The 26,125-nt window shown below is 47.7% G+C and overlaps 1 protein-coding gene across 3 annotated transcripts in view; it reads left to right on the forward strand.

Annotated features, from left to right (window-relative positions):
* The window catches only part of PPFIBP2 (PPFIB scaffold protein 2), a 112,699-nt gene that overhangs the window by 68,216 nt on the left and 18,358 nt on the right, over positions 1 to 26,125 (forward strand). For all 3 annotated transcript variants that reach the window (XM_016213961.2, XM_016213962.2, XM_016213963.2), the window contains 5 exons: positions 5,429 to 5,560; positions 16,771 to 16,863; positions 21,056 to 21,167; positions 24,003 to 24,064; positions 25,080 to 25,155. In XM_016213961.2, coding sequence (XP_016069447.2) covers positions 5,429 to 5,560; positions 16,771 to 16,863; positions 21,056 to 21,167; positions 24,003 to 24,064; positions 25,080 to 25,155 — 475 coding nt within the window. The remainder of the gene's footprint in view (positions 1 to 5,428; positions 5,561 to 16,770; positions 16,864 to 21,055; positions 21,168 to 24,002; positions 24,065 to 25,079; positions 25,156 to 26,125) is intronic.

Here is a 26,125-nt window from a genome sequence, read left to right on the forward strand (position 1 = left end):
ATACCCGCCTCCCATATCACCCCTTCCTCACCCCTCCCACTTGCTCATTTACACAGGTTGAAACGATTGAAACAATTGGGAGAGCAGAAGCCAGGGCTGCATGTGAAACCTGTGCCGCTCATCTCCAGCCCCCTGCCTCCCTCCCTCCCCCCCTCCCTCCCCCCTCCTCCCTCCCCCCCCCCTCCCTCCCCCCCTCCCCACACATGATGGTGGCTGCATGATTCCAAGAGATTCCTGTAGGGCCTTCCCCTGCAGGTCTGGGCAGGGGCCAAGCCTGGCCTTGGCTCTCCAGACAAGCTGGCTGGATCCAGAGAGAGATAACTTCAGTCTTGGGGTTGAGAGCTAGGGGCCCTAGACTGGTTCTCTTAAGGAATAGATGGAATAAAATAAGCCAGAAAAGGAGATGGAGAAGAGAAAAGAAAGGTCAGAAAAACTGAAAGGAAGGAAGGCGTGGCAAGGAGTAGCTTACCCTGATGAGTGGCGGAAGGGCGAGTCGGTTGAGAGCTGAGAAGTGTAAGTTACAGCTGCAAGTTTGGAAACCGGTCCCCAGAAACAGAACTGTTTGTGTGTCCTACCTGATGAAGGCAGAAGCGGCCTGCAGGCATGCAGACTATTGAGGAAGATGAGGAGGAAGAGGCAGCAGGGGCAGATTATTCTTTCTAGAGCTCGGGGAGGGGAGGAAACAGATGTCACTCATACACGCAACACACAGAGCATGCAGTTGACTAGTGAATGCTCATGGGAGTTGGTGGTGGTTGCCCAAGGGGAAGGCCAGGTTGAGAGGAAAGGAAGGTTCTTTTGAATGTCAGAAATTTGATCATGTTTCTAGCCTAAGAAATAGAAGCTGATGGTGCGGGAGAGATTAAATGCCTGTCAGTCTGGATGATTAATGGTCCCACCCTAGAGTAGCACCAACTTGCTGGGAACTTTCTCAAAGGCTGCACAGAGGTGAAGGAAAGCCTAGGACCACGTGAGTGTGAGTAGGCGTCATTCTGAGTTACCAGCTAGAGGGAGAAACGGGACCAGAACTCAGAGAACAAAGCCAAATGCTACTGATTAACCAGGGAAGTAAGCTGAAGTTGCATCGAGCTGTGTGAGGATGGCGTGGAGTCTAGAGACTGAGAAGTGGTCAGCAACAGGAAGGTGGGTCCGATGGGCAGTTCAGGAGCAAACTCTGCAATCACTGTACTTTTTAACATATGCTGTTTATGTGCACCCTGGAAACTTCCTGGGCTAGGGAACAGTTCTCAAAGGTGAAAGAGCCTGACTGAGGAACTGACTCTGCAGTTCTTTCAGACCAACCTTGAAAAGGAAGTGTGGCCTGGCTTTCTCTAAGACATGGATGTCAGATCTATGAATGAGAGACGGTTCTGGAAGACTGAAATAGAGAGGATATAAGTTCAATGAATGATCAGATAATTTTAAAAAATCTTTTCAGTAAATATGAGGAGAGGTTATTTGAGGAGAAGAGGGGGATAGGGTGGGGCTTAGGGATGGAGGAGAATGGAAAAGATTTGGAATGATCTCTGAAAGGAACCAGCCAGGATTAATAGAAGTTTTGCCAGGCAGTATTGGAAGATCAGCTATAATTACATAGCGTACATTTGTATGGAAACCAATTGGCATCACTAAATGACTTTTACCAGCATTTCTCAGGCGATTAAGAGTGGAAACATGGACAAAGGACTTTGAGGTTTGACATGGCCTGGACTCTGGTAATTCAAATGCTCCTCAGGTCTAGGGGCTTCAGGGATGAGCTGGATGAGGAATTTTTCTCCTGCTGATAGGGTACAATAGAAATGACTAACCTCAAAGGTGTAGAGAGGGTAAGGAGGCAAATATTGCTTAAAGGAAGTTGATAACCTAGGAAAATAGAGAGTTATTAAGTAACTAGTGGCACCTAGGAAGAAATTAAAGATTATGCGGGTGAGTAAATGGGACAGCTGAAAGGTCAGAGGATTGTGGCCTGAAGGGAGAATTTCCAAGTTGAGGATTTTAGAAGCAGAGCAAACACATGCTGGACAAAGATGAGGGCCAGGCTGTGACTGTGCTGCTAAGAAGATGAAACAAAGTGGAAGCAGAGCCTGTGGGTGTTGAAGTCAAGAAATGTGCAGCCAGAATGGATATTGAAAGGAAGGCAAACAAGGATGTTGAAGCTACTGAGGAGACAGAATGTGCCCAAAGTCAGCAGAGAAACTGTTGATCCAAAGGCAAAAGCCTCAAAGAAAATGGGCAACTAAATTGGGTTCTAGATACTTGGGGAAGATGTGCTATTCCTGAATGCACTGCCTTAGAAGAGGAGGGCGGGCAGACGTAGACAGTCAATTGGGACAAATAGTGGTCTGGAAGTGGTCTTGAAACAGGGAGAGAGGTGTTCTGGACGTTGGGTTGTTGGAGCAGAATGGCCTTCACCTGAGATGACTAGGGAGGATGTGTCATGGTGTGAAAGTCAGGATTAGCTAATAAAGGAGAAGTTGAGAATGTAGGGTAGTTGAATCCTATGAAGACACATGGTAGCAGTTACTAGTGGCTGGAGGCCATGCCCAGCCTGGGGATGGGGAAGCAGAGCTGCACTAGGATAAGACTGTTGGAGGCTGACTTTGAGTTCAGGGTGTGGGACAATATTTATTAATGACAAAGACAAAGGGTGATGATAATGAAAAGTAGAGGTCATGGTAACAGATATAAGCTGGAAGAGAGTAAATAAAGTTTTGTTATCAATGGAGTATATGATGTTAAGCAGCCCCAGGTTTCTAATGAAAACTTGGGTGTGTCCAACTGGAACGCCCACTTGGAGTGTCGGTGTGACCAATTGGAGTGCTGGCATGACCAATTGGAATGGCTATTGGAACTTTAGTTAGAGACCAATTAGAACATTCCCCTCTTCAGCTGGAACACTGGTGTGACCAGTTACAGCCTGGCAGTAAAAATAGCTAGAGGGGTTTTGGCAATGATCAAAGTAGATCTTAGCTTTCAAGAGGGATACATTCTGAGGTGTTTTTTTAATCCCACCCAGGCAATAGCTTGAATGCTGGTTAGTAGACAAACTGCATGAATGTCATCTTAAGATATTCAAGCAGTCAACAGGGACTGTGTTTTTAACAGTCATATCCCTAGGCCTTGGCATCTGGTAGATATTTAAAAACATGTTTTTGAATAAGTGATTGAAGTCACATGGAAAATATTTTCTATTCTCAGCGTTCCAGAGCAATGTTACTATCTCATGGGCCTTGGTCTGTAGACTTGCTCCTTCCTACCTTGGTGTTGGTGGTTGGGAGCTCACATGCACACTGTAGTCCATCTCTAGCTGTGTATAGAGCTATAACATAGGACTTTAATACCAACGACAACCCTGGCTTCAACTTCTTTTCCTACTAGCTTTAGTTTTTATGATTTATTTTTTTAACTTGGATTGTCTTTTGTGCAAACTGCCTCAAATAATTTTTGGAATAAGCAGGTTGATGAAAGGATAGGGGGATAAACCTAAAATTATGAGGTGATAGAGGCAGAGAGGAGGTAGGCAAGAGGAAGGAGGCATGAGGCGCGAGTAGCTGGTGTGGGGGAGGGTTACATCTTAAGGTGCTTGACCCAGAGATGCCATCGTCTTCATCCAGAGTTCTGCACGCCCTTAACGCCAGGCCCTAGCAAGTAGTATGTACTCAACAAAATCTGGTCAGTTTGAGTGGGGCTCAGTGAATATTTGTTGATTGCCCTATTTCGGCATGTGGTTTTTTTCTAATTTCCCTTAAAATTCTTGGACTTCTTCCTCTGTTTGGGAAACAGTGTGGTACATTAGACAGAAATAAGTTTGGAGTCAGCCGACCTTGGTTTGAAAACTAACTCTGTTGTTGATTGTCGTGTGTCCTTGGCCAAGACAGGTCAATCTCTGGGCCTGTTTCCTCATCTGTAAAATTGGGATAATAATATTTGCTGCCAAATCCCTAGGAGGGTTTATGGAGAGGATGTATGTAAAGTACCCAGCAGTGTCTGGCACAGAGGAGACACTCAGAGAATCCAGGCCCCCCCCCCCCCAATTTCACTGGCTATACTTACCTGGCTGCCTCTGCACAATCAGGTAGCCCAAGTTCTCGCATGCCTGTGCTGCCACCTCTGCCCTGGAAGCCAGCTGTAAGTCTGGCTGGTCCAGGCAGAGCAGGCTTCTTGGCCCAGGGCTCAGTGAGCTTATTTTGCCCATTTGACTCCTAAAATACTCTTCCCCTCAGATGAGCAGATGGACAGTTTGCAGCCTGGCTTTCTGAGGTCCTGAGGGCTTTTAGCCTAGGGAATCATGTATTCAGGTTCAAATCTGCCCTGTGTCGTTTGGCTTAGGATCTGAGGACAGCTCAGAGTATGTGAAATCACAGCAGCTGGGTCAGAATGGTGTTGGGATCACCATTCTTGCTCTAGGGTTGGGCTGTGCAAGGTGTTACAGACTGCTCAGACCACGGCCAGACAGCGCGTCTCCCGTCGCTCATTTTGCCTGCTGCCCTCCTACTTGCCATATCATATTCTCCTTGCTAGGACCTGGGTATTCAGTGTCTACCATATGCTAGGATTTGGGACCACCTGGAACGTTGCTTTTGCCAATAGAGAAATATATTTCTACTGGGTTTTGGGAAATGCTCCTGTTTTTTGAGGTTCTTCACAATTCCTAGTAGTGCTGAGCAGGTGTTTTGCCTATCACCTTTGTTTTTTGCCTTATTTATGCTTATTAAGTGTGTGTATTAATGGCAAGTTGTCTACTACTGTTCTACTGATGGCAGAACTAGTAATAACCTCCCACTGGGAGTCCTCACAATAAGGAAAGAAGTCTTCTTACTTACATACCATGGGGGCCAAATTGTAATTTTGGTACAGCCCAGGAAAGATCATCTCATAATCAGATTCTAATAAAATCATCCAGTAAATACTAACTGAACACCTGCTTTATGCTCTAGCTCCATTCTAGGTTCTTTGCCGTGAGGTCTTACAATGAGGTGCGCTAAAGATTGATTTAGCTCAGGGGGTGATAGGGAGATTTTGGTTTTGAAAAATATATTACCGTAATATATGGTAAGATCTGTTTGTTTTAGTGGAGAAGGACCTGCTGCTTTGCTTTAAAGTAGAGATGAAGAAATTTAGTATATTCATTGTTTTCTACTTGGAAATAATGAGTAATGTTTTCTATGGGCAAACGTGGTATTTTTTTTGAGGGGAAAAAAAGCAGCTTATGTCTTTTACAGCACAGTGGGTAGTGGCAGGGGCTGTGCTATCCCCAAATGACTGCTCATCACCCCAGCCCGTCCCTAATAGCCCTGTGGCTTATAGGCAGCAGCCTCGACTCTGTGTTGTCCAGTACACAACCGAGAGATTGCCTAATGTGCTTGTGGAGTAGTGTTGTCTTTGTTGCTGTGGAGGTTTATGATTTGGGGATCTTTTTTTCTTGCAGGAGCTGCTAAGTCGCACATCTCTTGAGACTCAAAAGCTCGATCTGATGACTGAAGTGTCTGACCTGAAGCTCAAGCTGGTTGGCATGGAGAAGGAGCAGAGAGAGCAGGAGGAAAAGCAGAGAAAAGCAGAGGTGAGTGTGATACACTAAATCCCCGGGGGCCCGTACTGTCCTGAGCTCAGACTGGGGGAAGCCGTCCTAATGTGGACCCAGAGCAACTGGTCAATCCCAAGCCTGGTAGCCGCGGGGCACAAAACCAGCTATGCACTAGAGACACAATGATCTGTTAATACCAAGTTATCAAGTTTTGCTGTGGCTGCAAATTTCAGCAACGCCCAAACCACCCAGTTTTGGCTCTAAGGCTTTGTCCCCTCTCAAGCTGCTGACAGGGATGGAAAGGGATGCAGTAGTGGGGGAGGATCAGACAAGATGTGCAGGGACACAGGATGTCTTCTGTGAAAGCCAAGGAAATGGCACGTGCTGGGACGAAGTCAGCTGCCTAACACGCCACAGTCCCGGTATCCAAGGAATCTGATGGACATTTCACTAACCCGGATGGCACCCTTAGATTATATGTTTCTTTCCTCCTGATGGGTCATGTGGGTGAACCCATGCACAGGCCTTCTCTTAGAGAATGTTTTCCTGTGTTGTTTTGTTTTGTTTTCCGGGCTCCATATGCCATTGGCTAGAACATGCTAGATTCCTTTTTTGGATACACATTTAGAGAATTTTAGGCTCAGAGCTACTTTATTTGAGAGAGAACAGCCTGTTTTAACATTAGATGACCATCTCCTGTGTGCCTCTACCTACAAGTCTCCATATTCTCACCTGGCAACATGAGCTGTGGAAGGGAGATGGGTTTTAGGTTTAGAAACACCTTGGCTCAGTTACTGGCCTAACTGCTTAATAGCCTTATGAACATCAACAAGTTACCTACTTAATCTCTCTGGACTTCAGTTTCTTTACCTATAAAATAGATAACTATGTGAAGTCTATATAAAATCACGAAAGCTGAGTCCCCATTATAGTATCTGGCGTTCTGTAGGTAGCTCTCACCCCCTTTCTCCATCTAGGCATCTCCAAAATCTAAAGGTGGATATTGTTTCTTTCTATTAAGTGCCACCGTCATTGTGCACAGAAACCTGTCATGTTTCCAACATATTCCTTGCATCGCTTTTGAGAACATGCTCATTAGTAAGAAGCATAGTTGCCAAAAAGAAGTTCTCTCCATTAAGCTAAGGACAATATCTGCTAGTGATCAAGAGTGCAGGCTCCCGAATCAGGTCTCCTGGCTGTAACCCAAGCTTAGCTGCTCAGTAGCTTCCTGATCTTAGGCAAGTAATTTAACCTCCCAGACCTCTGTTTCTTCTGTAAAATGGAGGTGGTAATACATACTTCCTATTTCCTGGGTGGTTCTGAGTAAAGAGTGAGATAATGTATGTAGAGTCCTTGGCATAGTGCTGGATATGTAGGAACAGCCAGGTTTTATCGATCATTTACTGATTGTGGTGTTAAGCCTGCTGGAACTGGAAATGTAGACTTAAATACATTATTATATATGGCAAAGGTCACAAAGGCTGAAAGTTTATCCGTGTGAATTGTTAGTTGAATAGACTCTGCTTCTTAAATATTCACAGAGAAAAAATTAAATTTTCTGCCAGTTCAGAGTTAATTTTACCAGTGTTTCAAGATGTATGATTACGTGTGGACATACATTAGGGCTTTGGGGGAAGAATTCAATAGATTCTGTGAGAAGGCTTCAAGTGTCAGAGACTCAACTGGAAACCACATAAAAACACACACACACATATATATATATCTTTATTTCAGAGAGAGGAAGGGAGAGGGAGAGAGAGAGTTGAAACTTCAATGATGAGAGAGTTGTCATTGATCGGCTGCCTCCTGTAGGTCCCCGACTGGGGATCAAGCCCGCAACCTGGGCATGTGCCCTGACCGGGAATCAAACCATGATCTCCTGGATCCTAGGTCGATGCTCAACCACTGACCAGGAAACATAAAAAACTTTTTTTTAAAGGCAAAAGGGTTATTAGGTCACACAACTTGAAGAGTCCAGAGTTTAAAACTCCAACAGCACTAGATCAGGTGACCTCACAGTGTCGTGAGAAACCAGTCTTCGTGTGTTACTTGACTCTGTTCTGGCCTCATTCTCAGGAAGGCTGTCCCCACGTGGTAACAGAGAGGGCCATCAACACTCTGGTCCTAGGAGCCTGGCAGACAGACATTCTCTTCCTCAGAGGTTCCAGCAGAAGCCCTAGGACTTTGTCTTATTGGGTCAGTTTGGGCCACACGCCTGGTTGGGAACCAGCCGCTGCAGGGAGCAGCACCCACGCGTGGGCGTGTGTGGGCACGCGAGAGCCTCGGTCCGCCTATGGAAGCACAAGGAGTTAGCAGCAGGCCAGGGAAGACCGGAAGGAAGGAGAACTCTCACTTCCAGGCCACGCACAGCTAAGGCAGTCAGTGTACCGCTTGCTTTCATTCGTTTCGGGAGGGCTGTTTTTCAGTCTGAGGGTTTTGTTGTTCTTTTCCGTTCGGCTATTCATTTCTGAGGCAGCACGGACCCTGAGCTGCTGGCCTCCGTCCTATCAGATAGCAGCCCTTCCCAGCCGCTAGTACCAACATCAGGCTTCCACCTGGAGGAATGCTGCAGGCTGTTCAAACCCGTGATCATCAGTGAACAGCCGCATGACCCGGATCACGTTTTCCACTCTTGCAGCGGAACACACTCGTTGCTGCCCTGCCCAGGACCTCCATACCGTCTCTAACTGTCCTGAGGCTTGAACCTCCGGAGAGTGCTGCTCATACTGCAGTTGTCTTGTGCGTGGGGATGTTTATTTTGACTGAGACATCAGCTAGCTAAGGTTACCAGAGGTTGTAGTTTCATGAGTAAAAGGAATGTGCTTTCCATTCTGCACACTGCTGTTTTTCCCAGTGTTTAGCCTAAGGCCCGATTGCTTGTGGTTTGGAAAAGGCAGGAACTTTTTTTCTTTCTTTCTTTCTTTCTTTCTTTCTTTCTTTCTTTCTTTCTTTCTTTCTTTCTTTCTTTCTTTCTTTCTTTCTTCCTTCCTTCCTTCCTTCCTTCCTTCCTCCCTCCCTTCCTCCCTCCCTCCCTCCCTCCCTCCTTCCTTCCTTCCTCCCTTCCTCCCTTCCCCCTTCCCCCCTTCCCCCCTTCCCCCCTTCCCCCTTCCCCCTTCCCCCCTTCCCCCTTCCCCCTTCCCCCCTTCCCCCCTTCCCCTTCCCCTTCCCCTTCCCCTTCCCCTTCCCTTTCCCCTTCCCCTTCCCTTTCCCCTTCCTTCCTTTCTTTTTTCCTTCAGGTAGCCAGATCTGTAATATTCCTCCATGTAGCTCAGGCTTTATCTTCAAATTCCATTTTATGTTTCAATGAAAAAAGGCGGGGTGGGAATGCTGTTAACAAGAGCATTGCGGACTGTTCTTCCACCCCAAGCCTGTGTCCCACTGCCTGGAGGTGGGGAAGTGACTGCGGATGGTTGTCTGAGGACAGTGAGGGGCAGGCTTCTGGTCCGATGGAGAGTCCTTGGTGGCCAGCCTTGCTCAGGAGCCAGTCAGGCTAAACGAGATGGGGGTGGTCACACTTTCCTGTATTTACTTTACTTTTTTCTTATCAGCCTTTCAGGATGGTTCTGTGTCATTTCAGGGAACCTAAGTTTGGATCAATTAGGTCTACTCCTGAAAAGCAGGACTGCAGAAGGGTGACTGACATGGAAAGTAAATATCAGAATTAGGAGGACAGACCATGAGAGAAAGAGATCCAGAGGCAAAGGAAAACCCTGAGTGGTTCAGCACATCAAAGCCATACCTTCAGAGGGACCTTTCCTTGAGAAGGAAGGCTGGCTTTCCTGAGCATGGGGTGCAGGCATGCCTGCTGCGGGGTCCCTCAGTGGGATCCAAAGGGTTTTGCCAGGAATACCAGGGCGGCCTGTAGAGAGAGAGCAGGGATCTGGCATGTGCTGGGATGTGAAGTCAGCCCAGTTAATCAGGGATGTGTACAAGGAAACCAGAAGGAATTTTAGGCAGAAAACAGAATGTCTTACAGCCCAGGTGGTAGAGTCACCCCTTCTCTCTCCCTATGGTTAGGCCCTGGGAAGGGAGGGATTCTGGTTTCTGAACTGGACAACCATAATGAAGGACTTGGAGTCCAGAGCAAGGGAGGGGAAGATCGTGTTTTCTCAAAGAGCTATCCTGGTTAGGGGAGTTTTATTCTTGTGCTTATCCTATTTTGTTTTATTTACTTATTTTTGTTAACATAGAAAACATTCTCCAACAATTCAAAAATCAAAAGTTCAAAATGGTGTATATAGCAAAAATTCTCTTCCATGCCTGTTCCCCAGCCAGCAGTCAGGAATCATTGTTATCAGTTTGTTTTTTAACTCTCCAGAGTTATTTTATGCATGGACAAGCAAATTTATTTGGCTACCTATCTATACCTATCTATAAATATACACACACACAATAATACATTTCCCCCTCATTAAAAAAAGTCCTCATTCATATTTATGTCTGCATATTATTTCACTATCTGCCTATGCCCTAATTTATTTAAATATGTTTTTTAATTGAATTTAGAAAGAGAGGTAGAGAAAGGGAGTGAGAGAGAGAGAAACATAGATCAGCTGCCTCCGATACACACCCCAACCGGGGATCAAACCTGCAACCTGGGCATATGCCCTGACTGGGAATCAAACTGGCAACCCCTCGGTACACGGGACAGTGCTCGACCAACTGAGCCACACCGGCTGGGGCCCTAATTTATTTGCCTAGTTCTCTTTTGATGGACTTTTAAGTTGTTGCTAAGTATTTGCTATTATAAATAATGGACATGTGTGAGGCTATTGAGGGTGCATGCACTTGAAATTTTGACAGATAATTTCCAAATCACTTGGTAGACTATAAAGGTTGTATTTTTTTTATAAAAAAAATATATCTTTATTGATTTCAGAGAGAGGAAAGGAGGGGGAGAGAGAGAGATAGAAACATCAATGATGAGAGAGTCATTGACCGGCTGCCTAGCCCGCAACCCAGGCATGTGCCCTGACCGGGAATTGAACCCCAATCTCCTGGATCCTAGGTCGATGCTCAGCCGCTGAGCCATGCCCAGCCAGGCTAGAGGTTGTATTTTTAGCTGTGATGTGGAAGAATGCTGGGACAGTGGTAAACTGAGCATGAAGGTAGAGGGGGGAAATGTTAAATTGTGAACAAGTTTAACAGGAAGGATGGGGTGGGAAAGACTCTGTGAGAGGTGCCCAGTCATTTCACATAGAAAAGAATCATAAAAAAAGAACTTTGATGGTTGGCAAAGCAGGAGTAAGCGAGCAGAGATTCCAACACAGGACAGCAATTAGAACCTCATAAATGTCACCTGCACCTCGTGATGTGGGGCCTGAGAGTGGAAGAAACAAATCTGTGAAGAGAGGGGACGGGCTAGCCCTGTAGATAAGGAGTTATAAAAGTAAGTTTTATAAAAGGGCCAAGCCTGAGGATAGACACGCTGGAAAACAGCAATGCCACACGGATGGGGGAGTTAAAGGAGAGGCTCCCTGCGGTGCTGGGGCACCCCACGTGGTGACACTGAGCGCAGGAGGGAATGCACTCCTGCTACAGATCCCAGACCGACAGGCAGGCGTGGGCAGGGATGGAAGGGAGCAGCAGTCTGGATAGCTCCTAAAAATCCCCTCCAGTTGAACACTTACACATTTGAATTGGCTCTTGGTCTCCTCTCCCCCCTTTTATAGCTTCTACCCAGACAGCAGAGGAAGAAGCTGGGAAAACCGCCACTCTACTGATGAAGCAAAGGGAGAAACCAGTTTATGAAGAACAGGCTTGAGAGAGTGTGGTCGTTGTCATTTGAGAGTTCATGACAGTGAGGGAGGGGAAAACTGCGCCTAGGCAGACATGGGAGTTGTCAATCACAGCTCTGAAAGTTCAGAAACAAAACAGATGACTCAGGAGCATTGAACTACTTTAAAATAATATAGTTCTAATTGCACAGTCTCACAAATAATGCCAACAGAAAGGAAAAGCTTAGAGGTACCTTGAGAGAAACTCATTTTCAAAGGGGCTTGTACAAAAGATAGAAGGACAAACAAAAGGGCACCTGCATGAACAGCACCAGGAAGGGCAAACCCCAAACAAGAGGACAAAGCTGAGGACAACAGAGACTCTTGGTTAAAAGTCATGTTCTCAGCAAGGTCAAGGAAAGAATGGACTCTATTCCACTGATGCCTCCGATAGGTGCAAAGAACTTGCCACCAAGGCCACTGGGGAGGATCTCCCTTAATGTCATATTTTTCATCTGGAAACCAACCCGAACCCCCAACTTGCTTTCCCCTTGGGCTCAGGCAAGTCCTCCGCCTGGGGCTGCTGACTCCGGCTCCTCTCCTCCCTCTGATTCCTCCTCCAGCTTCTTGGTCCTCAGGAAGTCCTAGGGACCTACCAGCTAAAGGATGAAAGCTCCACAAGACTGACTTCTCAGAAGAAAAAGCAAAAATAAGCAATGTAGATGGTCTTTTTCCTGCTTAGTTCCTCCCAGTGACGGCCCAATCCATGGTCAGCAGACACAGAGCTAGACTGTGACTCCTAGAGGCTGAGCCAGTCAGGCAGGAGTCCTCCACCCTCGTCAGGCTCTGAGCTAAGGCATCGAGGGGTCCGGAGCTCAGAGGCACATGGAGCAAAGGCCATGTCAGGGCCCAGGCTCTGCTCTGGGACTGTAGGTGAGAACTCAGAGGGCAGGTATAGTCCAGCCATATAGTCTGTCCCATCAGGGATCAGGGACTAGCAACAGTGGAGCTAGGTAAAGGTCTGGGGTCTGGGCACTTACTCAGGCCTGCCAGCGTCACCTTGAGTGTTCAACCCAATCCTCTGGTCTCCTTCGGGAAATACCTTGTTAGACAGATTACCCTGGGGGAAGACAACCTCAGGCTGCCCGTGGGTTAAATCAGGCAAGCTTGCTCAAAGAGATTGTGGCTGGGAGGCCAGGGGCTGCTTATGACAGTGTCATAAGCTCTCTCTCCAAATGGCATCACCAGAGAGGAAAGCAGACCGGCAGAGGGGCCTTAGCCCAGGGCCCTTTCAGCCCCAAGCTGCCACTCAGACTCTCAGTTTGCCTTCTACATTTGAAAAGGATTCCTAGAACAAGACACGGGGTAGGAGCTTTTCTTTTTTTGGACAACACTGTCACTATTGGGGATGGACACCCTCTTCTAGCATGTCTGGGTATTCCCAGGGTCCCAGTGGGCAGACCTTTCCACACCCACCCGTGCTTAGAATATCAGTAAAGGTGGACAGAGACAGGCAAACAGTTTAACTGGTTGCGCCCCCCCCCCCCCCGCAACCCCCCTCTTCTACTCTGTTGCCAACTGCCTCCTTAAATCCCCACCTCTGACCATAGGCTGCTCGCAGTCCTCCCCAACCGCGGGGTCCCTTATCGCTACCATCATCTGTACCCCCGGCCATGACTCCTCAACTCCTTTTCTCTGCACCCAGCACAGGGTCTAGAATGTGGCTACTGAATGGCACTGAGACTCCTCCCATCCCTTCCTCTGGACCCAGGCAGGGTCTGTCACTCACTGAAAGCCCTGTGATGTTCTTGGCTGTAGTGTGATGGTTATTTTGTGTGTCTCTCCCCACTCACCTGTCAGTGCCATTGGTCTCGGCAGAGTGACACTAAGTGTCTGTGGAGTAGATAAAGGAAAGCTGGGAGAGCAGCTGGTGCAGGATTCAGAATCGAGTAGGTGAGAGTTCCAAGGACTGCAGTTAGGTTTCCAAGTTGCCATAAAAGGCCAAAATGCTCTTGCCCCTTCAGAGGAGTTGGGCTTGCAGTGGGAAGTGAAGGAGTAAGGTGGGGTGTAGAGTGTGAGGGGAGTGCAGGGTCGGGGGCCTCTTATTCTGCATGGCCATGGTGTGCTCCATGTGTCACTTACGCACAGGGCTTGGCGTATTTTGCAGGGGGGTGGGGGATGGCGTGTGAAGCATGGGTGTGTGTATTGAGGGATGTGTCCGTATGTGCCCTGCCTCTGCTGATGCTGGACTCTGTGCCTCCGGTGCTGACATACAGGGATGGCCCCCACATGTGGCACAAGGAGCTGCTGGGTGTTTGTTCAAACTGCAAGGCAGGCCAGGGGATGGGGCAGGCCTCCGGAAAAATGCTGTGTCTTTTAGTTCCTGTGAAGAAAGCAGGTGGTCACAGACAGTGCCCGTTGGGTGCCACCGGCTGCCCACCCTCTATGCCCTTCCTTCCTCCTGTGCTGCCCCCTTGAGGAGTTCTGGTCTGGGAGCTGACTGACCCTGAGTGCCTTTTCTCCTTTCTCTTCCTTCCCACAGTCAGTTCTGAATGTGATCAGTGAGCTGCAGGAGCAGATGTGTAGGTTGCAGCTGGACATCCACAGGCAGATTCAAGAGCGCCTCTTGCTCAGTAGGGACCACCCAGAGGAAGTGGCAGCCGGCGACGGTGTGGCCGGGCCCCAGGCCTGCAGCCAGGACTGTGCCAGCTGGGAGGGGTCACCTGTAGGAACCACACTTAAGTATATCAGAGCATGCGTGTGGGGTGTTTCGCTGGTGGAGGGGTGGGGGTTTTTCCTAACTGGAACAGAGTGCAGTGGCTTAACAGGGATCTATCTTTACCTCTGGGCAGAGCTTGGGATTCACACTCCCTCAGGATGTGAGCTGAGCTCTGTCATCCTCACTGAACAGGGCCTGAGCCAGTGAGGCCAAGCCTTGGACAAATAGTGGTACTCAACTCCCTCAGGGCTGGGAATGAGTCCTGGGGCCTTTGTGCAAAAGGAAGCCTCAGGGTTGCCCATCCCAGGTACTGCTCAGACACTGATTCCTGCTTCTGGGCAGGGACATTAAATAAAATTTCATCTCCTGTGATTATTTTTAAGGAAAAAAAAATATCATTATGAAATAATTGTTTCAAGTTTATTTTTAAAGAGGTTTATCCCCAGTGAGAACACAAGTTTCTATTTGCTGTGCTGATTAAATCACTCGCTGAATTTCCAGAGAAATTTCCCCACATAATCACATTAGAGGGATTTCACGACCTCTGGGCCCTGTGGGGTATCTCTGACTAAGATTCTTGACTTGGACCTTCACCCTGATATGACCAGGTTGAGGCCTGGGGATGGCAGCTGTGCAGATGCGCCTGCCCCCCCAAGGTCCACTATCAGAGGACTTGGAGCCCAAGGGAAAGTTAAGGTCACAGTAGCCATGAGCACTGCAGAGGGTCTGCCTCCACTCTAGGAAGTCACTATGGTCCACACTCAGCTATGGAATATGTTGAAAATCTCTACTCAGGCATTAGGGGAGGTGCTCAGTGGGGAATATTTTCTCTTCCATCAAAGGACACTGGGAAAAATGAGAGTCAAGACGTAAGTACAGATTTAGATAGGGAAGCCCTGAGAGGCTGCTGGGGCATCCCCCATGTTGAGTGGTTACCCCCAAAAGACCTCTAAAGGAAGTTAAAATTTGCTCCAGTGTTTATGGCCGATGGTGGGCAACCGATAGCTAAGAAGGAGAAGCATGTGCCAAAGAGGTTCCAGGAGCCCAGAGATCACCATGCTCTGTATCCCCACAGTGGCAGCCCCTCAGGCAATAGCCTGCACACTTCTGGTTCTGACATCAGCAGCCCTGGCAACCCCTAGGCAGGGCCAGAAATGTTCTCAGAAAATGATCCTGGATCGGCTACAGGTCACAACAGGCCTAGAAATCTATTGCTGCAGATCATGGATACAATAACTTAGCATGGAAGACATTTTTTAAAAAGGGCATCGACAAATGCTCACTTCAGCTCCAGGAAAATCTTAATAAATTATCCTACAAAATTCAAGTGTAAGCAATGCTACTTTCTACTGAATTGTCTCAGAATGCAAAGAGCTCCAGGCCCATTAAACGATGACTTGAATTTCATATGTTCATTCATCAAGAAATAATACATACCTACTATGTGCCAGAGGTTAGCAAAACTTCTCATGGAGTTCAGTGTCAGAGAACTAACCATTAGCAATCACACCGGTAAATGTTTAAAACACCTTGCTGACTAGTCACTAGTATACTCATGTTTCCAAGTCCAAATATTGCTGACCGATCATGAGATAACTCGTGTCTGCTCTTACATTAATTTAAGTAATTTTAAGCACCTTGCTGACCGGTCATGGTGGAAAAGTAGCCGGCCGCACGGGCAAGTTCTGGCCCGAAACAGCCGGTCAGCAAGGTGCTCATTGCAAATGACGTGGGAGACAGACAGGATGCCGTGAGATTAGGGGGTGCTGATGAAGGATGGAGGTTGGATGGCTTTGCTCAGGAAGGCCGGAGGATGGGCAGGAAATAAGCTGGCCAACAGTTGTAGGCAGAAGGAAGGGCATGTGTGAAGGCCCAAGACAGAAAGAGGAGCTAAAAGGTTTCCAGTGAGGCTGGAGCATAACCAGGACACAGGGTAACATGAGTCAGGCAGCGCTCTGAGTCAGGCCAGACTGTGTGGGTCATGGGTTAAAGTTTATGAACTTTGAGGAGCAGGGTTGTGCCAGGATCAGATTTGTGTTTTAATGGCTTTGTTCCCCTGGGGGTCAGTGGATTCAAGAAGGGCGAGATGACAGAGGAGCAAGTGATAAAGAGACTGTGTAGGCTGTCGACACTAGCAGCCAGACCGGGGGTGTAGAGTTGGAGAGAATGAATGATTCACGTTATTTCCTTGGAAATAGAGCTAACAAGGCTTGGGGATGAATAACGTATGTAGGAGGACAGAGAGGGGAGATGCCAAGGATGATTTTATACAGGTGATTTGGTGGATGGATCTGCCATTCAGTGAGACAGGGATGCCGAAGGGGGGGGGTTAAGAGTTCTACTTGGACCAAGACGGCCATGAGATGCCATCCACGCCATCCACATGGAGAAGGTTAAGGAGGAAGTTTGTTAGATGAGTCTGGAGTTCAGGAAGTCTATGAAAGTGATCACTTTTATGCTAGTTTTTTTGATAGGAACCAGTCAGCAGGGCCAATTGTCCTTTAAAGGAATGTTGTTTTGGGACAAAGGTGCTTAGTGGTGTCAGAGAGGGACAGGCAGAACAGGTTCTAAAAATAAGCAGAAAGTTTTCTCTTCCTTATGTCAAGAACTCTCTGGCCTTTGTTTTTAAATGGCCGCGGCTTTTCCTGAAACAGCACTGTGTTAATGATTTAAGCCACAGTGTGGAGCATGGTGTGATTGCTCCTGCCCCAGCATCCTCTGTGCACGAGCTTAACCAGGGTTGCAGATCCAGGGAACAGAGTCCTGCTTGGTAACCATCAGACCTTTGTCTTTCTCCCTCATCTCCCTAGGAGTTACTGCAAGAACTCAGGCACCTCAAAATCAAGGTGGAAGAGTTAGAAAATGAACGGAATCAATATGAGTGGAAGCTGAAGGCCACTAAGGTAAAAGGCGGGTTCTCATGCTTATGGGGAGGCACCGATCCCTGGTGGGGGGCGTCTGTGTGCAAACTCTGGGCTTATAGGACCCTGTGCTGGAAAAATGCAAACTGACTCTACTGTGTGCACACACAGCCATGGCCAGATTGTGCAGCAGACAGAATCGACCCGGGAGAACTCTTCTCACGGGGGAAATCCCTCTAGATTATGAGCTGCTGATGTAACTGAGCCTCCTTCCTCTTGCTGTCCTGTAGCACCATCAGCTGACATTAGGCCAAGAAGGGCTAGTGAGTGAGTGAATGATGAGCCCTCAGGCAGATGAACACCGATGTTATACTGGCTCCATCATTTTAGTTTAGCCAGTCCCCTACTAATCAGTTTTTAAAAACAGCATGCTTTATTTTCAGCAATGAATATGTTCCTTAAAAAAATGATATATTCTTCGAATCTTTTTAAAAAATCAAATTAGACTTCTATTGGACTGGGGAGCTTGCTCTTCAAAGGACACCAAAGCCCTGGCCGATTTGGCTCAGTGGTTAGAGTATCAGCCTGTAAACTGAAGGGTACCGGGTTCAGTTTCGGCCAAGGGCACATACCTCTGTTGCAGGCTCGATCCCTGGTCCCGGTCGGGGCGCATGTGGGAAGCAACCAATCGATGTGTCTCTCTCTCACATCGATATTTCTTTCTTTCTCTCTCTTTCTCTCTCTCTCAATTTCTGGTGTTCATAATTTACATACAACATTATATCATACTATTAAAAGAACTCTGAACACAATATTGATGTCAATAGTCTATATATTATATTGCATGAATGTAAAATAAATTGCTTAACCATTTTACAGATGAGAACACTGAGGCACAGAGTGGTTAATTAACTTTCCCAAGATCTCACAGCTAGTCAGCACCAACCCTAGGCAATCCAGATCCATTTAGCTCCTGTTCTGTTTTTATCTCATCGCGTACCCTTGTGTGCACCATGTTTCATGGTCACTGGCTGTAGCAGCACCAATTCCTCAAACAGCTCAGAATCTTCCATCACAGTGCTCCACTCCAGCGAGCCCTGTCTTGGTGAAACTTTTGAAGTTGTGCATACCACCTTCCCTATTGAAATCAAACAACTGTTTTCCTTTTAAATTACCCAAGCCCTTTGCCTTGGCATGTAGACTTTGAGATACCAAGAGTTATTTAATAAATACCAGCTATGGAGCACCTCCTATGTGCCAGAATGTACCAAGCCCTTTGCACACTTTTTCTCATCTGATCCATTAAATAACCTGGTGAGGTCTATGGATTTATTATCCTCATTTTACTGGTAAGGAACCTAAGGCCAGAGTGGCTGAGGTTTGGTTCGGATCTGGATCTGTCATTACAAAACTTGTGCTCTCTTCCCTATACCATCCTAATTCCCTGCAGTAAAAGCCTTCACTGGTTTTGAAAGTTCTTCAGTTTTCTGTGAAAAGCTTCTCAGTCCCTAAAGGTAATTTCTCTTCCAGAGCTGCAGCAGCGGGGTGTGGTCCTGGGTTTAATGAGGCCCCGCGCTTGCTGGGAATGAGAGCACCCGTGTCTGCCTGCCACCAACTCTAGCCTTGGTGGCTATGACAGTAGCACACTTTGTCCTCAGGGTCAAGTGGAGCCTCTGGGCTATTGTTGACTTCCCAGCTGTAGGGACAGGTACCACTCAAAGGATATCAGAGCCCCTGTCATTTCTGGCCTATTGTGTGGAAATTGGCACATGGGAGGTTGGGACCAGCCATTTGGTCTGTGAGGATTTAAACAGATGACCTCGCCCAGAGGCAGACGTAAGAGAGAAGAAACTTCATCTTGCCTAGGGTCTGCCTCAAAAGGTCCACACTGCTGTGCACTGTGGGGCCCACAGTAGCAGGTGTCCAGATTACTAACAGGGACCAGCTCTTGCCCTGTCTGCAAAGAAAGGGAGAAAAGTGCATGGAGAGGTACAAAAAAGGCTTAGAGAATATTTTCCAAGAATAGTCTGGCTCTTGTAGAAATGAGAGGCATTTGGATTGAGGATCTCAAGGGTCAGCTTTTCAGAAGCCACTGTCACCATTCATCATAAGCCCAGAGACACCTTGGCCCTGAGTGAGCCATGGAAAGCGGCTGTTTGGCTATGAGTCTCAGCAAGCGGTGTGGCACAGGGGAACTTGGCTCTCTGGCCTCTGGGTTAAAACCAGAGCTTAGGACAGTGCTCTGTGGGAAACTTGAGAGTAAGCAAACCCTACTCTGTGCCACCTCTTCTTGCTTACATGGTCATCTCTGTCATTTTGGAGGTGTTAGGGAACGTTTATTCAAAAACCCTTGAGGTAGTCTCAGGGAGCCCAAGTTGTGTAAGAGTGGCTCTCATTTGTCCTGTTATCTTAGAAGCAGACCAACCGTGGTGCATGGGACCCTGGCTTTGGAGCAGGAGGGGATGACATCCTTGCCTGGCCACTAAATGGCTCTGTAACTTGACCACTGAATCTTGCACGATTCCTGTGTTCTCCCCAGTGACATGCAGGGACATTGCTTCCTCCCATTGTTTCCTGTAGAGACAAAAGGGAGGTTTGATGTAAAAAAGTGGCTAGCACAGAGGTCCACGCAGAGGGACTACTCAGTCGTGTGTCCTGAAGCTCTCACAGGCCTGTGTGGCAGAGGAGCCACCAACAGGACCAGTGCTCACTTGGCTACTTGGAGTTGTTGAGAGATAAACCCCAGCCTCTGCGGGAAGGGACAGCCATTCCCTGACCTTGAGGAACAAGGCAGGCGTGACTGGGCCCCACGCGGGGAGCCTGCAGCCAGGGTAGGAGTCTTCGCTGTGTGCTTCCTTGCCTACCTCAGGGGTCAGTTCTCAACCCCTTACTTTCTGGTTTGATGCTCAGAGAACTACAGTGGTGCCTTGGATTTCGAACGTCTCTGTTGACGAACATTTCTGTTTACGAAGGCGTAAACCCAGAGGGAAATGCTTCAGTTTTCGAACCTGCCTCAGAAGTGGAACATGCCCCGCGGCTTCCGCTGAGGGCAAGATCCTGAGGCCCAGCTGCCAGCTGTGGATCGCTCAGTTTTCCAACGTTTCAGAGCTCGGACGGCCTCCGCAACGGGTGACATTCGAAAACTGAGGGACCACTGTAGTTAGTTACCCGTAAGGGAAGAAATAGGATGAGAGCAGCAATAATATCATTTATTGAGCACTTACTATCTACCACACATTAAGCTAAGTTGTTTGTAACCATTATCTTAGTTAATCCTCTTTACATTCACTGAGGTAAATGCCATTTTCCCCATCTTATAGATAAGCTAAGACTCAGAAGGATTAACTCACTTTCCCAAGGTCACCCAGTAGGGAGCGAGAGAATCCAAGTTTGTTTGACTGCAAAGCCAGGGTGCCTCCTGGGGTGGGCCCTGCACAGTTCTCATCTTCTAATGGGTATGGGAAAGCATGGGTATAACCACACCTACTGTTAGGCGTGACGTTTGACCTGTCACATGTAGTAGAGACGTGAGAACCACCTAGTGCAGCTGCCCATGTGTGTACATATGCGAATGTGTCTATGCACTGGTGTGGCTGTACTTACCTGCTTTATTTGCAAAAGTATATCTGCTCAGCACACCTGAATGCTAGTGTGAGCGTGCACCGGTGCCCGGAGGTTGGGCAGGCTCAGTGGCTGTGCACAAAGGGTGGGAGAGTGTTTGAGGGAGGCAACTCTCGACTCACTCTTTGTCTGCCAGTAGTGACCTGATTTCCCCTGTATTTCCTGGATGGGGTGGAAAAAGGAAAAATGCGTGTACTTGTAACAATGGTGTACATACATGCTGTTGTATGAAAATCTTGGGAGAAGGGAGACCATGTCCAGAAAGAGGATATCCATTTCTGGACCAATCCCAGTTCCTCCAACCTCAGTGGTGTTTGGACCACAGAGGGCAGGGGAGGGAAAGAGCCTGGTCAGGTAGGAGGATGCTGGAGAAGATCAGGTGGACAGCCGGAGACAGGCGGGGCCAAAATAGTCAGAAAGAATGAGTTTATTGGTCAGAGCTCCACCTTGTGGAGAGGACAGTGAGCACTTCTAGTTGCTCACCTCTGGCACCTCTCTGTTCCTAATTTCCTATCCCGTCCTAGGACCCATTGACTCTGGACTCTGACTTGAGGCGCTTCTTTATGGTTTAGTAGCCCCTCTGAACTGGTAGGGGTCCTCTCTTCTCTTCCAGGCTGAGGTAGCCCAGCTGCAAGAGCAGGTGGCCCTGAAGGATGCAGAAATTGAGCGTCTGCACAGCCAGCTCTCCCGGACTGCAGCTCTCCACAGTGATCATGCAGAGAAAGGTAACTGGTTTGACTGTGACAGCATGCAGTTGCCCCTGAGTCCTGTGCCCTCTCTTATAAGTGGGCATGTATGTCTGTGGGTGAGTATGTGAATGCCTATGTGAGTAGGTGTGCTAATGTGCATGTACATGCATGCATGTGTGCAAACATGCCCAAGTGAAGGGATGCATGCGTGTGTGTACATGACTGGGCCTTTAAAGCCCAGCTCTATCGTGGAATCATTGCCATGAACCCCTCCCCTGTCTAGAAGACTCAGCTCTGAAGACTTTTCTCTGATGCATTCTGACCGTTAAAGCTCTGTGTGGCCACCTCTGAGCTTTAGATGTTCACTCAATTGAAAGGACTTGTTTTTGTGTTATCACCAAAGGGGAGGCTTTAGCAATTCTTTCAGTTATTTGATGGGGACCCGTCTGATACTTGTACAAGTTGACAGAAACAAATTAGTTATTGCTCATCCTTTAGGTCTCAACTTAAATGTTACCTCTCAGAAAGACCTCTCCTGGCCACCCTATCCTGTTTTTCTCTATGTCAGTGTGCTTTTTTTTTTCCTTCACAGTATTTATTATAACTTGTCAGTATTGTGTTTGGGGGTTCTCTTTGCATAGACTGCTGTCCTCACTCTGGGGCAGGGACTGTGTCTATCTTTTCTTTTTTCTTTTTTTCTTTTTTTAAAATATACCTTTATTGATTTCAGAGAGGAAAGGAGAGGGAGAGAGAGAGGTAGAAACATCAATGATGAGAGAGTCATCGATCAAGCCCGCAACCGGGGCATGTGCCCTGACCGGGAGTCAAACCTTGATCTCCTGGATCCTAGGTTGACGCTCAACCGCTGAGCCACGCCCGGCCGGGCTCTATCTTTTCTTTAAGATCATGTCCACAGAGCCTAGCACCATATTCGGCCCATGGTAGGCTCCTAAGAAATATTTCTTGAATACATGAAAGGCTGATGAATGATCCCCGAGGAGTTCAAGCTTTGCTGATTAAAACTAGAAAATAAATCCTCTTATTAACACAAATTTAGTATTTACAGCTATTTGCCTTGTATACAAAATGATCACACATCTTCCAAATTTTCCTCTTAGCTCAGGCTACAGAGATATATAGCCTGGTGGATTGGCCCTATTACTCATCTCATCTCGGCCTCAGCACTGCTTAGCTCAGATCCCTGGCTGGAGTGGGGAAGCCACGTGGCCATGAAATAGTGGCTTAGGCTAGAGAAAGAAACTAGCCACCAATATGCTAATCCCTTGCCCAGCCTTTCTCTTCCCAAGCCATTAAGTGTGCCACCCACTCGTCAAGCCTAATGTGGAGGCTGAATCCCCCTAAGGTAACCTAGATGATCTGTGATGTTAAACCAGGATAGAGATCTCCTCGGTCCATGACTTCTAGACCAGGCAGCCTTACCCCTACGCCCCATGCCACTCCACAATCCAAGCCTTCCAGGCCCTACCCTATTCCATCATCAGGTCCTTTGGTCATTTGCTGCCCACAGCATCAAGGTGTGGCAGTCTTCGTACGGAGCTTACTGCTCTCCCCACGTGCTGGGCTGCAGAGCTGATCTTCAGCTGCCAAGAGCCTAAGAGAATGGGCAAGCACTCTGCACTTCCCTCTGAAGATGAGGCCCTACAGCTATTTAGACAAAGAACATAAATCTGCTCTTCCTGTCCTTGGATATAGCAGGAGTCCTAAAGGCAAATGGGGTGCCTATACCTTTGTTCCCTTGTCCCCTGTACTTTTCTTATACAGACGCCCCTATTCTCTTCGCAGTACCCAGTTTGCGTATGGTTGTGTCCCTGTTTGGGAAATCCAACTATGTGTCAATTCCTAGACCTCCAAATATTTGGCAGAATTACCTCCATCTCCTTTAGGCACTGGCCTTTGACCTGGGTCCCCAGACCAGTTTGGGAAGAAGTGAGGAGAGTCCCTGTTTGGTCCAAAGTGAGAGAAGGCTGTGAACAGTCTACCACTGACTGAAACAGATCCCTCAGTCCACTGGGAAGCCCTGTAGACGTATGATGAAACAAGATTGTTTTCCTTAACAGTAGACTTGGTTTTAATATATTCAAAGATGTGTTGAGACATTTGTTAGTTCTGACTATACCATTTTAAATTAAGCCAAGTTATCAACTCTTTTGCCTAACCATTCTTTTCCAGTCTCCATTCAACTGTAGACACACACACCCCCCTTTTAAATTCTCTGCTACAATCCATGGGACTGTATGCCTTTCTCTTTTTTTTTTTCTTTTTTAAATATATTTTTATTGATTTCAGAGAGTGGAAGGGAGAAGGGGAGAGAGAGAGAAACATCAATGATGAGAGAGTCATTGATCGGCTGCCTCCTGCATGCCCCCTACTGGGGATCGAGCCCTCAACCCGGGCATGTGCCCTGACCGGGAATCGAACCGTGATCTCCTAGATCCTAGGTCGATGCTCAACCGCCGAGCCACGCCCGGCCGGGCTGTATGCCTTTCTTTAAGTCTAGTTGCAGCCCAGGCACATGCCTACTCAAGTTATAAAGTACATGCTTGAGAAATGTTGGTTGTGAAAGATTTTTCTCTGTCACCTTTGAGTAAATAGCATTTTGTTTCCCCCTCACAAATGCCTATAAAGAGAAGACAAAATGATAGGTTCACTCTTTAATTAGTCCAACAAATATTTAATGAGACTGAAGTCTATGCCAGACACCATTATGGGCTCTTTAAAGAAGTAACTAAGCCAGTGGGTAATTTGTTCACACAGAAAGTCCTCAAGTTTTCACTTGAGGAACATCTTAGCATGTGGGGGTAGCTGTCTGCATTTATATAAATAATTCTTTCCACACCTAAATTGTTTTAGACCAAGAAATTCAACGTCTGAAAATTGGGATGGAAACTTTGATTATTGCCAATGAAGATAAGGTAAGACGGTCATTGGGCAGCCCTGTCTTTTCCCTGCTGACATCCCTGGCTCTGTTTGGTCCCTGCTGGTCTCTGATATTTTGGACACGGACACGCCCATCAAGCCATTGACTCAGGAATGTGTCTGGAGAGTGGCTTCTGCTTCCTAGACACTAGACCTCAGCCACCCGTTTTTGGCTTTGATGTCTGGGAACTTTGCCTAAATGGAATCTCTCAAAGGCAGATTAAAGCCAAGCCTGTTCATGCTGGTCTGGAGGGGAAAATACCTCTGTGGTTACTGCCAATGTCATAGCTGTTGCTTAGGCTCCTAGAAAAGCTCGAGATCAATCCACCCACCTCTCACATGCGTGATCCAGCAATAGAGCCATCATAGACCCCGGGCAGCATGCAGTGTTGTTTGCCCAGATGAGGAAACAGACAACATACTTTAGTAGTTTTGCCCAAGGTCAGGTAACAGTAGATGGTAGAGCTAGAGTTTATGCCCAAGTTTGTCTTTCTCCAGAATCTGTGTGGCTTCCCGAGCCCCTAGGCCTTTGCTGAAAGAAACAATCCCTCTGGGAATGTCCTCTGTTGTGTAAGGAACCTCAGACTCCTAAGAAACAGGCAAGGATATTAGGATAAATAGACCATTTTATTTTAGTCGTGTGTGTGTGTGTAGCTCCAGAGAAGAACACTTGGACCAGGAGGCAGATTTGAATGGTTATGTCAGGACGGTAGGGGACAGAGAGTTTCCAGCTTCTGCAACTGTTTCAGCTCCTCAAGGCTGTGTCAAGAAAGGACTGTTTTATGGTTGGAGATTGGACTGTCTTCAAAGAGATGCAAGAGTGGCTGCAGCCCACAGAGAACCCAGGCTCTGGGAAGGGCCTGGACACCTCGTTTCCCTTTGCAATGCTCCACAGGCTCCATGTGGCACCTCCTCTCAGTAGGCGCAGAACATAGCCTGGGCCCCCCGAGGAGCCCCGTGGAGGTGCCAGTGCTGGTGTTTACACTTGAGTCTGCTCTCGCACTGTGACAGGACCGTCGGATAGAGGAGCTCGCGGGGCTGCTGAACCAGTACCGGAGGGTGAAGGAGATCGTGATGGCAACTCAAGGTAAGAGCCCTCTTTCCCCTCAGAGGTATTCCAACTACAATGTTAAATCCAGGGGCAGTCCCACCAGAAGATTCATCTTCATTTGGGGACGACTTTCTGCTGGGGAATGGAACTGGTCAGACTGCCCCGAACTGCAGGAAATTGGCAGCTAAGATTTCCAGAAATTTTGTCAAATGGCACTCAGTTCAGAACTCTTAGGGACTATCCAGACCACCAAGAAATGAAGCCTTTGCATTGAACCCTTGGGAACCCCCACCCTTGGAGGATCTCCTGTGCATCTTCCTGGGCCCATTAGAGAGTCAGTGAGGGGAGTCAAACCTGGATCAAAAATCATTTCAGTGCACTTATTGGGTATCAGAGCTTGTCCGCCACTTGGAGCACGTGAAACTCCCCGCAGACTCTCAGGGACTTGGGGAGGCTTTCTTGAGCCTCTAGGTGCCTAGGTTCCCACAGGAAGTCACAGGGCAGGGAGAGCTGTTTGCATTTCATAAGTATTGCCCAGACTGAATGCAACATGCGGCAGCATTCATGTTCTTATGGGCACAGTGGGGCATGTGCCAGGCTGCCCGCCTTGTTCACACCATTGACCAGGGCTCATCACAGATCCCAAGGAAGCAGCTATTTCATAGGAGAGGGCTGCTTTCTGATTCTGGCTGAGCTGTTGCCTCATCTTAGGAAGAACCTGAGCCCCAACATGGTTTGAGGTTGACTGGTCACTGCCCAGGGCTACTGTAAGCCCCACCCCTCTCACCCCACCCCACCCCACCCCAAACATATGTAGATGCCCTGTTTTCTCTAATCCTTTGAGATCTTGGGTCAAGTCACTCTCAGGACCTGATTGCCTGTGGCCAAGGAGTGAGAAGGTTGGAGAGGGATACCATGAGGTGCCTTCTCTCTGCTCCACACAGGAGCTTTGACCTTGGAATGACTTTCTTGGCAGCCGTTGCTCAGATACCCTGAAGAATCTTCC

The sequence above is a fragment of the Miniopterus natalensis genome, chromosome 11, assembly GCF_054644295.1.
Source record: "Miniopterus natalensis isolate mMinNat1 chromosome 11, mMinNat1.hap1, whole genome shotgun sequence".
Taxonomy (NCBI): Eukaryota; Metazoa; Chordata; class Mammalia; order Chiroptera; family Miniopteridae; genus Miniopterus; species Miniopterus natalensis.